This window comes from Hyposmocoma kahamanoa, unplaced genomic scaffold (genome assembly GCF_003589595.1).
Source record: "Hyposmocoma kahamanoa isolate Upper Pololo Valley unplaced genomic scaffold, ASM358959v1 76, whole genome shotgun sequence".
NCBI classification, from domain to species: Eukaryota; Metazoa; Arthropoda; class Insecta; order Lepidoptera; family Cosmopterigidae; genus Hyposmocoma; species Hyposmocoma kahamanoa.
In genome coordinates, this window is record NW_020653900.1 from 4,670,318 (window position 1) to 4,683,877 (window position 13,560).

The following is a 13,560-nucleotide window of genomic DNA, read 5'->3' on the forward strand; positions in this document are numbered from 1 at the left end:
CGTTCTTCATCATCATCATCAATCCTGTGTCCCACTGCGGGTCATGGCTCTCCTTTCAGCCGATGGTTTAGGCCATAGTCCGCCACGCTGGCCCAATGCGGGTTGAGGACTTCACACGTTTTCTGAGGGTGGTGAACCTTCTTCGACGTGCAGGTTTCATTACGATGTTTTCCTTCACCGAACAGCTCATGGTAAATTTCAAGTTAAATTTCACACATAAATTCCGAGAAACTCAGAGGTGGGGCCCGAATTCGAACCCACGACCTTCTGCTTGAGAGGCAGTAGGTGAAACCATTAGGCTACCACGGCTTTTTACGACGTTCTAATGATTGATTACTAATTGCGTTATTGCCTCCTTTATTCTTATTTTGACAGTCGACCAACTTGTATCAATTTTTATAAACATACATTTTGACAAGAATAGCCAGATTTGATTATCTATTTGAATTATTTGAATTAAAATGAGAAACCTTAAAATATGGCTCCTCTTTTTATTTTTCATTAATATAGTTCTAAATACGGTGTATTTATATATACAATTTCTTTAAGTTCATACGAACTTAAAGAAATTGTCAATTCAAATGAACTTGTGCTCTAAAATTGGATGAATAATGAGACGAGGATGATTAAAATGAAACAAGTTCAGCTATTTATTTCATAAGCCTGAAATATTCTGTGATAGTCGATAGTATATTTATCGACTGCAATTACTAGTTGTTCGCAAGCGGGCAACACTTTTACGCAATAAACTGTTATTTTTCTCCGTCTTCAATATATATGTATATAAAAGGAAAATATATATAATATAAATTATAAAAAGAGCTGTAAATTACATTATAAGAAATACGATGACTGTTTCCTCTTACCCGATTTTTTGTGGGAAGAGAAAAGTTAGCACAGAAAAGTTTTCGACAAATACGGAAGTGTTAGTTCAGCGTAATGATTGTTAAAACATATAAAATCTATTAAACACAGGCAAGTTGTACTTCAAAATTCTTAAAAGAGTTTATTCATTCTTTCTAGAGCTCAAAACATTTCACTCAAATTAAAGTACGTTCCTTTATAAAGGTATGTTTGTTTTTTCAAACCAACCAACCTTTTGGACCTTTTACAGGTGCCACGGTCACGACTGACTTAACATTCATTTCTAATGGGCAATATAAATAAGTAAATACACCATTTTTATTTAACATGAATACATTGAAGACATGTATATATAAAACAAATTTATTGGGTTTTTCTATAGAAATGATGAAATACAAGCGTATTATATATTGGCGTTTTTTGTACCAATCTTTCCTCTCTACTACACATTATTTCTTTTTCACGTACACACTCATAGCATGGCACTGAGGAAACCCTGTGTCTCGGGTGCCATGGACACACACATAGGCAACCACAAATTACACCCAATCTCACGAGAGAAATAAATGTAGGCCATACATATATTTCTCTCTGAGGCAGTTACTGCATTCCGGTTCTGAAAGGTAAGGGTTACAGGCACATGGCACTTGTCAACTTATGTTTCAGGGCGACGGGCGTAGTGGCAGTGCTCTTCAAATGTGTGTGATTTGAACTATGAATAGGCGTATGGCTTATCACCAGACGCGGTGCATGACTTGTTCGTCTCGTCATATGGTATCATAAAAAAGCTGCTTAAGCGCCAAATCCCAGGGAGCGCCTCGGTGATGAAGCGGTAAAAATAAACAAAAAAATTTTCGCTTTTCGATATTTTAGTTTTCTATATATCTTTATTTATCTACAAATACAGAGTACACGACATTGACTAAACGGCATGGAGATGCCGAAATAACAAAATACTTATTGGTTAAAGCTCCATTTCCCTCCATTTTAATGCATGACAAAAGTTAACATATAAGAAAAAATATTGCGGCTGGGTTTAGTCCGTAATGTCCTTGTTACAATGCTTACAATCACAAAAGTAGTCTTTGTAATCTCGACGACAATAATAATGTTTTAACTTCGTGTCATTTAAGTACACGAAGTCATTCATTTTTTGAAATCTAATGTTATTTTTTATCTCGTTGTTATTTGGCTAAGTTTTTCTCATTACAGTTATATTCTATTCGACGACCTCGATGGCCCAACTGTCTGCAATGTGGTCGCTGGATAAGGAAGCCCCGGAACCCGCGACGTCCACATCTAACGTCCAACTTTTTTCTACGATTACGCTTTGACTTTCGGTTTTCATTACATCAGCTCAAAGTAACACATTCTGTATGACCGTTGTTCCTTCGATCAGGTTTACACGTCATCATGTCGTACAAGATGAGGTCCAACATCATAATCAATACTGATGTCCTTATTATAAACAACATAAACGACATTTTACCAAAAATCTGATCTGATCTACAACCCCCTATAACCGGTTTTCTTCATATCTTATTCAGTTCCAGTTTTATAGTTAAGCAAAATCAGCGTATTATTTAATGAAATAAAATTTTAGGTGCCAATATCTTGAATGTTACCAAAATGGAAATTGTTTATGACAAGAAGAGCAGAATATCAGTCATCCCGTAATAAATCTCGTGCACAAAATCCATGGCGACCTTTATCCATGGTCATTAGGTTCGTTTTAAATTGGCAATTAACGGTCGAACACCAACACGGAGTACAGATTTGATATTATATTTTATTTTTCTCCCAGTTCACCTCGTTTTCGCGGATTCCACCTGACTCAGTATCCGGAAGCGATTCAGTGCAACGTCTTTTAAGATCGTCATCTCTATAATTTAAAAATTTTGTTAAAATTATGTGCAAAAAATGGTTATAACCTTACTTATACGGAGTTATTCTTAAAATAATAAAATCGCACGATATATTTTAATTCCAAAATCATATCAGAGGTTTTATCGATTGGTATACTAAAGAGCAGTCGGCTGTTCCTTAAAAAAACGGGAGAGCCCAAAAACACACATCAAGGTCGCCCTTTTAATGTAATAATAATAATGATAATGATAGTGATAATGATAGTGATAGTGACAGTGATCATGACAGTGACAGTGACAGTGTCAGTGACAGTGACAGTGACAATGACAATGACAATGACAATGACAACGACAATGACAATGACAATGACAATGATAATAATAATGGGTAAGGCCAATCAACGAACATATTGATGTCACAAATATGATCACAACTTATATATTACATAATTTTTTATATACTTACTAACTTTGAATATTTATATACATAAGTAAAGTTACTGTAGCAGCCAGAATCAAAGCAAAGTATAAGAATATGGTATTTGAGTTCTTAGGTTTTCGCGATTGTTACACATAGGAAATCAAACTATTTTTCCGGATTTAAATAGCGTATATTTGTTTTTTCAAATAAACCGACGTTTCGAGCCCTTAACAGGTCCCATGGTCACGGTTGACTGAGGTGGTAGTCTTCAACCAGTTATGTCTAATATTGATGCAAACCACCCTACTTTTTTTCACTATAGTTACAATAGTTATTAATTGAATACCATATTTTTAATTTTACAAAGAAAACATTACAATTTACGCTACATTGAGTTTTACAAATTATTTTATTGAATGAATTTTTATTAAGTTCAATTTATTATTAATTAATAATAGAAATTAGAATAAACTAAAACATATTAATTAGTACTGCAGTCTTATGTCTGTTTGGGATTTTTCATTTGGGATGCAAACCACTCTTTTTTTTTTTACTATAGTTACAATAGTTATTAATTAAATACCATATTATATACCATATATACTGCAGTCTTATGTCTGTTTGGCATTTTTCATTAGAGGAAATACTGGATCCCAAACTGGTGGTACCGAGAAACCATCTTGCCTGTTGAAATTAGGATGTTTTTTTAATTTCAATGGCCTCTCGTAGCAAACTGGGTAGATAACGGACTTCTTTTGCAAGGCCCTGGGGTTTGTCAAACTTCATTGAATGTGTAGGTTTATCCATGACATGCTCGCAGACTGCAGACTTGTATACGCGACGGTGTTTGACATCAGCTATATGTTCTTTGACGCGGGTACAAATACTTCGCTTTGTTTGTCCAATATAAGAGAGACCGCACACACAGTCAAGCTTGTAAACTAAAAAATCCTAATTTCAACAGGGAAGATTGTTTCTCGGTACCACCAGTTTGGGATCCAGTATTTCCTCTAATGAAAAATCCCAAACAGACATAAGACTGCAGTACTAATTAATATGTTTTAGTTTATTCTAATTTCTATTATTAATTAATAATAAATTGAACTTAATAAAAATTCATTCAATAAAATAATTTGTGAAACTTAATGTAGCGTAAATTGGAATGTTTTCTTTGTAAAATTAAAAATATGGTATTTAATTAATAACTATTGTAACTATAGTGAAAATAAATAGGGTGGTTTGCATCAATATTAGACATAACTGGTTGAAGACTGTACCACCTCAGGCAACCGTGACCATGGGACCTGTAAAGGGCCCGAAACGTCGGTTTGTTTGAAAAAACAAATGTACGCGATTTAAATTCGGAAAAATAGTTTCATTTCCAATATGGTATTTGGTTTACACACTGCATTAGAAAATTTAGAATTAAATTTGATTTAGTTTGACTAATTGAATTAATTAAAGGACTAAGATTTTTACTATCACTAAAGTTTATTATCGACTGATTGCCAATTCAAATACCTAGTAAGGTTCTTTAAGTTCTTTAAAACCTAGCAAGTCTTATATAATTGCTATGTTTTGCACTGGTTAAAGTGACAAGTTTGGTTAAAGTGATAAGTAAGTACTTGACCAAATTAAAGTCGCAGGTATGATTGTAGGAACTGGGCATATGCGTGGCATATTGGATGAAGATTCTGTCCCACCTACAGCGTATAATTCCACGCCTATTGCTTATGCTTCTACTGCAACTAATCTTGGCTTGCTTTTATATTGTAATTTGGTTTGGACTCCACATGTCAATGAAGTCAGTCGTAAAGTCCATTTCTTCTTGCACTCACTTAAGCGCCTCCAAAAAGTTTTACTTTAAAAACTAAGATTTGTTTAGTCCAAACACCTATTTTGCCCTTCTTAGACTATGCTGATACCTGCTATTTGGATGCTACTGAAGACCTGCTAAATAAGCTTGAACGACTGCAAAACCTTTGTATAAGGTTCATCTTTGGGCTTCGTAAATATGACCGTATTTCACATTTCCGCAGTCAGCTGAAATGGCTTCCTATCCGTCTCCGCAGGAATTTGCATATTTTGTCCAATCTTTATAATATTTTACATAACCATGTGTCTCCCGGGTACCTGAAAGAGCGTTTCAGCTTTCTTAGGTCCCAGGATACACCCTGTCGCTCTCTTGTTAGGTCCCTGTTATCTTTTCCATGCTTCAATTCTGGTTTCTGTTCTCACTCCTTCACTGTTCATACGGTCAGGCTTTGGAATACACCTCCTATTACTGTTCACGAAAATAAATCGTTAGCTATTTTTAAAATGAGAGTTAAAGAGCATTATTTGTCTACTATTCCATCCATATATAAAAAACAATGTCAAATGTGAAAAAAAGGGTGAAAAGCTTCATTCGCATTATGCTTTCTTTTAATTTGGTCGAGTATTACTTATTTCACAGTAATTGTTTCGGCCGAATATCGGACGGAGAACGAGAGTACAGTACCAGACTAAGTGTATTTTAGAATGTTTTAAGCTTTCGAAATCTCCGATAAACTGTAGAATTTTGAATCGACTGCCACCGCAATAGTACTTACTATGGGAGTAATCCGTTAAAAATGATTTTCAAAATTTTTTATCATTTCTTGGCCTTAAATTTTTTTCAGGCCACTTTAAGCAGAGGTTAATAAGTGTGGTGACTACTTCGTCTTGTCAGCTTTCAGATAAGATTATAACTCACTCATTCAAAGTCTGCTCAATGCTGCATTCGATGAAAAAGGGGTGATATATAGTGCTCACGAACAAATTCGGCGGCAAACATCTGTTAAGTTCATTGTAGATATTTGTTATTGCCACTCCTATTACCACTTCTGTGTCTCCTAGCCATGACACCAGGGGACTCCCATGATCGTTCTGTTGACAAATTTGTGGAGATTAATAAGGCTGTAGCTGCATCTACCAACCAAACCGACACTTCGAAACTCAATCAATCGGCAAGGGGAAAAAGCAATGCTGGTGTGCCTGTGTCTGAAGTTTGCAAAACCATAGAGGTAGAAGAACTGGTGCGACGAGAACTTCACAAAGTTGGAGAAGAGGAAGAGGAAGTCAACTATCGTAACCGTAACAATCCGACCATACCGATGACGTTGCTATACCTGTCGCGACTGCTCTGAAGTCAGAGGAGACAGTGGAGTATATCAACTAATCCCAATTACACACTGAGGGTCGAGCGGTGGTGTCCCGCCATAACCTGAATTTTATTAATTCGTTTGTGGTGAGAGTGCCAACCCAACATCTGTCGACCTTCACGAAGGAGGAGTTTTGACCGAAGGGTATCGTGTATCGATTCCGCGGCCGATTACCTGACACCAGATAGCACCACACGTCGCCGACAAGTGCAATTCGCGTAGATTAGTTATTCACTTTTTATATTTGTTATATTTATCGAGTATATAACCAGAAATAGAGACGAAATGTGATTAAGGGTCGTATTCCAGAACTCTACTCAATACTCAAATCAGGACTTGAGTATTGCAGTGAGCACTGAAATTCATACTCAAGTCCTTGCCATTAGGGTCGCATTTCCAGTGCTTGAAATCATACTCAAGTCTGCTCAAATCCTGACTTGAGCGTTGAGTAGAATTCTAGAATACGACCCTTAATTTGTTTGAAAACTATTCCGTTATATCATTACATGATTTCGAGATTCGAAAGAATTCGAAACAATTGACGGGTGTCGTTAATTGTTTCATTTCAAATCGACCAGTTTAACTTGAGCTTTGCTATAATGGACAAAAACTGAAAAATTATGTATTCAATATTTAATTACCGATGAAATGTGATTCCGTTTGTTTTGTAATTAGATGTTTTGCTGTTTTTCTCACACCATCGAATGGAACAGCCCTATAGTTAGAGATATTATCTTTATTACAATAAATACAGAATATTTTTGGAATATACGAAGACGTACACACATGTCAGTTGTTATCGCTATACTATTTCAGTTTTCTAAATTATAATTTCAGTGCAAAATGGGAGTTGATATTTAAAATTGATATAAGGCCCATTTACCTGATGAATTGCCAGGGATGGATGGCCCTTATTTCGTCTCTATTTCTGGTTATATACTCGATGATTATATTATATGCATGTTAGTCCTTATGGTACATATATATGTATGGCTCACAGTTGCCTGATTCAAATTAATAAATAAATAAAAATAATAATGTGCCAGATAACAATATAAAATTAAGGTATTCCATGTAGTATGAGTACGAGAGCCACATAATATACTAGCCGGAACATTTAGATTAGAACCTATTTACTGCCTCCGGGCCAAACGGTTACTATGCTGGTCTGCCACGCAGAGGTTCCGGGTTCGATTCCCGGGCCGGGAGAAATATTTGTATGGTCTACATTTATTTTTTCTCGTGAATTTGGGTGTAATTTGTGGTTTGCGTCCATGGCACCCGCGACACAAGGTGTTCCTAGTGTGTAAAAAAAATAATTAGAAGATGAAACTTGATTAAGGAGGCGAAATTAACACGTATTGGGATAGGATTCTAAACAGGTTTAGAAAAGTTCTTTTCTCAAATTTATCCTGCCTTTTGCAAATGTCAAATTGGAATTCCTAGTGCAAACCGTTGGGCAACCGAAGTCTTCAAGTGTTAATATTGATTTGCAAATTTTCAACAGGAGTTTGAACAACAAAATTTTTAATAAACTTATAGAATATCACGATGTTTTTCTACAACGATATTCAATTATTTTTGTAAAAGTACCCCACTAGTTTGTTATTATTATTAATACAAAGATCGAATAAAAAGAAAAATACCTGCGATCCGGCTGGACTCGAACCAGTTACCTCGCCATACCGGTGCCATCGCTCTCCAAACTGAGCTACGGAACGAGTCAGCTGACCTTACGAATTTCTTTACGTGTTTGTTCCAGATCTTTTGTTTTTGATTTCATCGACTTTTTTGCCATAGGCGGCGACTTGCGGGAAATCTATGAAAGTTTTTCTTCACTCAGCTAGGTACCTTGTTAATAGTGGATGAGTTTCACAAAAATAATTAGATATCATGGCAGTAAAAGATCATGATATTCAATAAACTTACGTTATAATTAATAAAGCATAAAATAATAAACATCTCTAGTCAGCAGCTGGTAGCTTTAAAGGTAACATGGCTAACTATATATCGAGTTCTTACATTTTCGCGATTGTTACAAATAGGAAATAAACTATTTTTCCTGATTTAAATCGCGTACATTTGTTTTTTACAAACGAACCAACGTTTCGGGCTCTTTACGGGTCTCATGACCATGGTACAGTCATCAACCAGTTAAGTGAAATAGTTTCATTTCCTATGGCTAACTATTTATTTATTTGCAAATAAATTTTATATTAAAATCAAACAAGTTATAGCAGTGCGGTGATATAAACTTTAGCTTTTACTTGTAGAACTAAGTTATGAATCCTTTAAAAGTCATAACCACTCTTAAAAAAACAAAATTTCGAGAAAAAATGTGAGAAGTCCTTGAGCTTAGTTTTAATATGGGATCAAATCAGGAGAAGGTCGCGTTTGTAGGCAAGCTATACTATATACCTGGCAAATACTTTGTCTCCTGAGGATTTTGTGCATGACTCTTCTGCAAGCGCTTCTTTTCGCATCCTGACTCGTGAAAGCATATTTATCTTTTAAATCCTCCATTATTGTTTTCAAGAAATCCATTGCGGATTTTCGAGTAAATTCACGATTATCTATTGCATCGTAGTAGTCATTTAAATCGATTTCTTCCACCTGTGGGGCAACATAAAATACGTGTAACGCGATTTTTGTACATTCAGTCGTCATGTCTGAAATTCAAAATTCAAAAAACTTTTAACTATTGCCCGCAAGCAGGGCCCCAATTCTGCCAAACTTAAATCATCTCATCTTAACGGGCCGCCGCGTAGACCAAATTGAAGCCAGGCCGCTCGCGTGCCCGGGACGCTCATTTAAGTTAAAACGTAAAAGCTAAACATTTAGAGCGTACTTTGCCATAACTGCGCGGCGGCAACGCGGACTCCGCTCTTTGACCGCGCGGACTCCGCTCGGCGACCGCGAGGCGGTCGCGCGGGGTGAGCGCGGTGAAATTCGTGTGAAATAAATGCGCCCTTAGAGTGTTTGCCAGGATTTTGTACGTTTGGTATTCTGTTATAAGTCAAGAGTAGTGGCTTGTCAGTGGCTACTCATCGAGCTACTATTCAAATGTAGGGCTAGCACGGTAGGGCGAGACTTGCGCGAGAGAGACGTAAAGCGCGAGCAGTATCTGTCGCTTTATGTCGCTCTCGCGCTGGTCGCGCCCTACCGTGCTAGCCCTACTGCCATCGCAATTTTTAACCGACTTCAAAAAAAAGGAGGGGTTCTCAATTTGACTGTAAGATTTTTTGTACGTACATATGTGATGCGATGACTCTGGCATTTGTGAACCGATTTTGATGATTCTTTTTTTTTGTTGGAAAGAGGGTGCCTCAGCAGAAGTCACATTTCAATTTGAAGAAAATATTTCACCTCTAAGGGTGGCAAACTAGGGGATGCACCGGTTTCGCGCTCTTTCCGGTAACCACTGTCAATAAAATGGACTTTATCAAAAGGTAGTTAATGGACTTAATGGACGTTATCAAAAGGTAGTTATACAAAATTCGGATGGTACAAACATCGAATCAGGCCTCAAGACAATCCGAAAAGGCGTCCCGCAAGGCTCCATTCTTGGACCGTTACTTTTCATCCTGTATAGTAGTGATCTGGCTAAATGTGTTTTGAATTGCCGGTATCACTTGTATGCCGACGATTTGCAGATATACATATCATGCAATGTAAGTGACGTGAACTCTATGGTTAGCAAGTTAAATGAGGATCTGAGTCGTGTTTCTGCTTGGTGTTCTTCAAACAGCCTCGTTTTAAATGCGACGAAATCAAAATATGTCATACATGGCTCCCGTAGTCAGGTCCAAAAGATTATAAGTGCTGATCCACAAATTATTATAGGAGGTGTGGCTATAGAAAGAGTTAGCTCAGCTAGGAATCTTGGGCTGCAAATGGATAGTGAGCTACGTTTTGAAAATCACATATTGGATGTCACACGCTCTTGCTTTTATCGACTAAAAGTTCTGTACAATTTTCGGTCCTATATAAGCCAGGAGCTGAGAGTTCTGCTTTGTGAGACACTGGTATTGTCTAGGCTGAACTATTGCATCACAGTATATAGTGGCTGTCTAAAAAAAAGTTCTCAAAAATTGATCCAGCGAGTGCAAAATTCCTGTGCTCGCTATTGTTTTCGAATCCCTCCTCGCACACATATCACGCCTTATCTCAACAAATTTGGCATACTGAAAATGGATGCTCGTCAGAAATTGTATTTGGCCTGCCTAATGTTTGACATTATTAAAACCCGGAAACCAGATTATTTATACCAGAAAATCGATTGGTCGCGTCCTGTGAGGGGAAATACGTTACGATTGGTTTCAAGAAATGTCATAAACATCCCAAAACACAAAACGGCTGCTTTTCGCGGAGGTTTCAGGTATCGCGCCAGTAAGTGCTGGAACGATATTCCTCCTCCATTGCGTGACGTCACGCGTAAGCTACAATTTAAGCGTGAATATAAAAAACTTCTTTTGTCTAAACAGATATGTACTCGTATTATATAGTAACTCATAATTCTTTAATTCCCCTGAATCTGATACCTGTAAACCTAAAACTAAAAATCAAATAACCAAAAATTAATATTATTGTATTTGTATTTTATATGTATGTGTGGAAATGAGTTTTATTATTATATATTGCTTGCGCATCAGGCTTGACACTATGTTTTGCTCTTAACAATGTTTAACGTATTGACATATATATGTATTTTCTATTCTTTTTTTTTTTTGTTTTTGTGTTATATATATTTGCGTGTGATCATCACTTTCATCATCACTTTGATGGCATGGCTTATTGAGGTGCGATCGCTCACCATAATATGGTACTGGCAGAAAACCAGCGCTGATAGACTCTTTTCACGGTCTACAGTAATTATGCTGAGCCAGGGCCATTTCAGTACAAACTGTTGCATTTTAGGTATGACCTAGATGTTTTATGTAAAAATGTTGTAATTTTTGTTCTATGTTGTTTTGTGGTGTACCTTGTGATGTAATTGTAAATGTTTTGTTTCTGCTTGTGTTTGTACTGAATAAACGCTTTATCTATCTATCTATCTATCTATCTATCTAAAACTTGACAAATAGATGTGATTCCATGAATTTTTGAGGTCGGCTTTTTTTTGTATTCTGCTCTTCAATGGCGAACCGATGGCACGTTGTTGACAGCGTATTCTACTAATTAAGTGCCTTAAAAAATACACTTTTAATTAGAACACTAAGTTGCTGATTAAATGAGATAAAAATTAAGATATGCTTAGTCATTTCTTTTTTTTTTCCATTTGAATGAATGAATGCCATCACTGCCATTCCACTGACAGTCTCCTAGCCATTTCAACTGGATTTTAGCAGAATAACAAATATTATCATACTTGCAATATGATCTATATGGAGTCTCAATATAATTCACACTTAACGTGGATAAAACTAAAGTCGTACCATTCTCGATTCGTACCCATACTCTACCACAAAACTTACTCAAAATTGCTGTCATCTCCAATCAAGTTCCGAAATCTGAGGCTGTCTTTTTGAAAACTACAAACTGCATAAAATATTTTGGGATACTACTTGACTCTGATCTCAATTTTAGACAATACATACATACTCGTTATCAGCGCGCATCCGTAAGCTGATTTATATTTTTAAGTGTCTTCGTCATGTGGCAGACCCTAACATTATGAAAATGGTGTACCTTGCTCTGGGACAAAACCTACTGACCTATTGTATTTCAACTTGGGCTGCTAAGAGTCATTTCCTTCTTGTAGAGAGAGCACAAAGAGTTGTCCTAAAGGTTGTCTGCTTCAAGCCCTACCGGTTTCCCACAAGTGAACTTTACGCTTACTGTCAGGTCCACACTGTTCGACAGCTATTCATTCTCTGGACTGTGTTGAAGCAACATTCCCTCACACCCTATGACAGTGCCTCAAATAGACGACATTGCTTAGTGGTTTCTTGCGACCGTTTCACTGCATTCAGTCATGGATTCTTCTGCTTCCTGGGATGTTTTCTATATAATAGATTGCATCGCGAACTCAACATAATAAATTTTATAGGTTTAAATAAATTTGAATGTATCTCATCCAATATTGTGACTCAAGGTTTTGCTGATCTGTAGGATTACCATGTATTTATACGTGCATATACACGCACACGCAGGCAACAAGCACACGCACGTCCGCCCGCCCGCACGTACGAAAGCACGCACGCACGCACGCACGCACGTACGCACGCACGCATGCACGCACGCACGCAATCACGCACGCACGCACGCACGCACACACGCACACAAATTTAAGTTTTACTTTCTGTTTAAAAGTACAATTTATAATTAAATTCATCTATCTAATGTACAATAGTGTATAAGTCTAAAAAAAATTTTTTCTTCTTTTTTGCAATGTTTAATATTTTTCTTAGTAATGCTATAATATGGTATGTATTATTCCCAAGGGCGAGGGCCTGGTGACTTGTAGTACAGGTGTTAAGCCTTTAACAAGCACCAGCTCCTACAAAAGCTGTTAATGTTTCTTAAATTGATGAGAACCTTCTGAACGTGTTTTAGTGGAGAAAGAAACATATTATTATTATTATTATTATTATTAATTGCAATGACTAGTGGTTACAAAAAAAGTTAGCAGAAGCAGGTCTCAGGGCTCCGTCACTCGCTCGAGGTTGCGCGATACGTGTCTACCGCTGAGTGTATCGCCGACAGTGCAAGCGCTCAGACAAGTCTTTTATTTAAACATTACAAGTTCTTATACAACCCCAGCATTTGGTTCCGCATGACTGTAAACTAATCACTATTGATGATATGTTTAAAATCAAAAAAGTTATTTGAAATTTAAAGATGCACTTCCCTGAAAATGTCGATCATTGATACCATCACCCTATTGAATTTAACAAAGGTTATTTCAATGTAGCACTAGATTTATTGTGATTTTATTTGACTAAAATAATAGTGTGACAACCCTATGTTTGTTTGTTTGCTTGTTTGTTTGTTTGATTGTTTGTTTGTTCGTTTGCTCGTTCGTTCGTTCGTTTGTTCGTTCGCTCGTTTGTTTGTTCGTTTGTTCGTTCATTAGTTCGTTCATTCGTTCGCTCGTTCGTACGTTCATTCGTTCGTCCATTCGTTCGCTCGCTCGCTCTCTCGCTGCTTGCTTGCTTGCTTACTTATTTATTTCTTTATTTATTCATTTATTCATTCATTTATTCATTCATTTATTCATTCATTTATT

The 13,560-nt window shown here is 36.6% G+C and overlaps 1 protein-coding gene across 1 annotated transcript in view; it reads right to left on the minus strand.

Annotated features, from left to right (window-relative positions):
• Window positions 1-1,776: 1,776 nt before the first annotated feature.
• LOC113232431 overlaps window positions 1,777-13,560 on the minus strand; it is a 21,122-nt gene continuing 9,338 nt past the window's right edge. Inside the window, exons 8-10 of the mRNA XM_026467155.1 lie at window positions 8,751-8,945; window positions 5,885-6,057; window positions 1,777-2,746 (exon numbers count right to left, since the gene is read on the minus strand). Coding sequence (XP_026322940.1) covers window positions 2,647-2,746; window positions 5,885-6,057; window positions 8,751-8,945 — 468 coding nt within the window. The 3' untranslated portion in view covers window positions 1,777-2,646. The remainder of the gene's footprint in view (window positions 2,747-5,884; window positions 6,058-8,750; window positions 8,946-13,560) is intronic.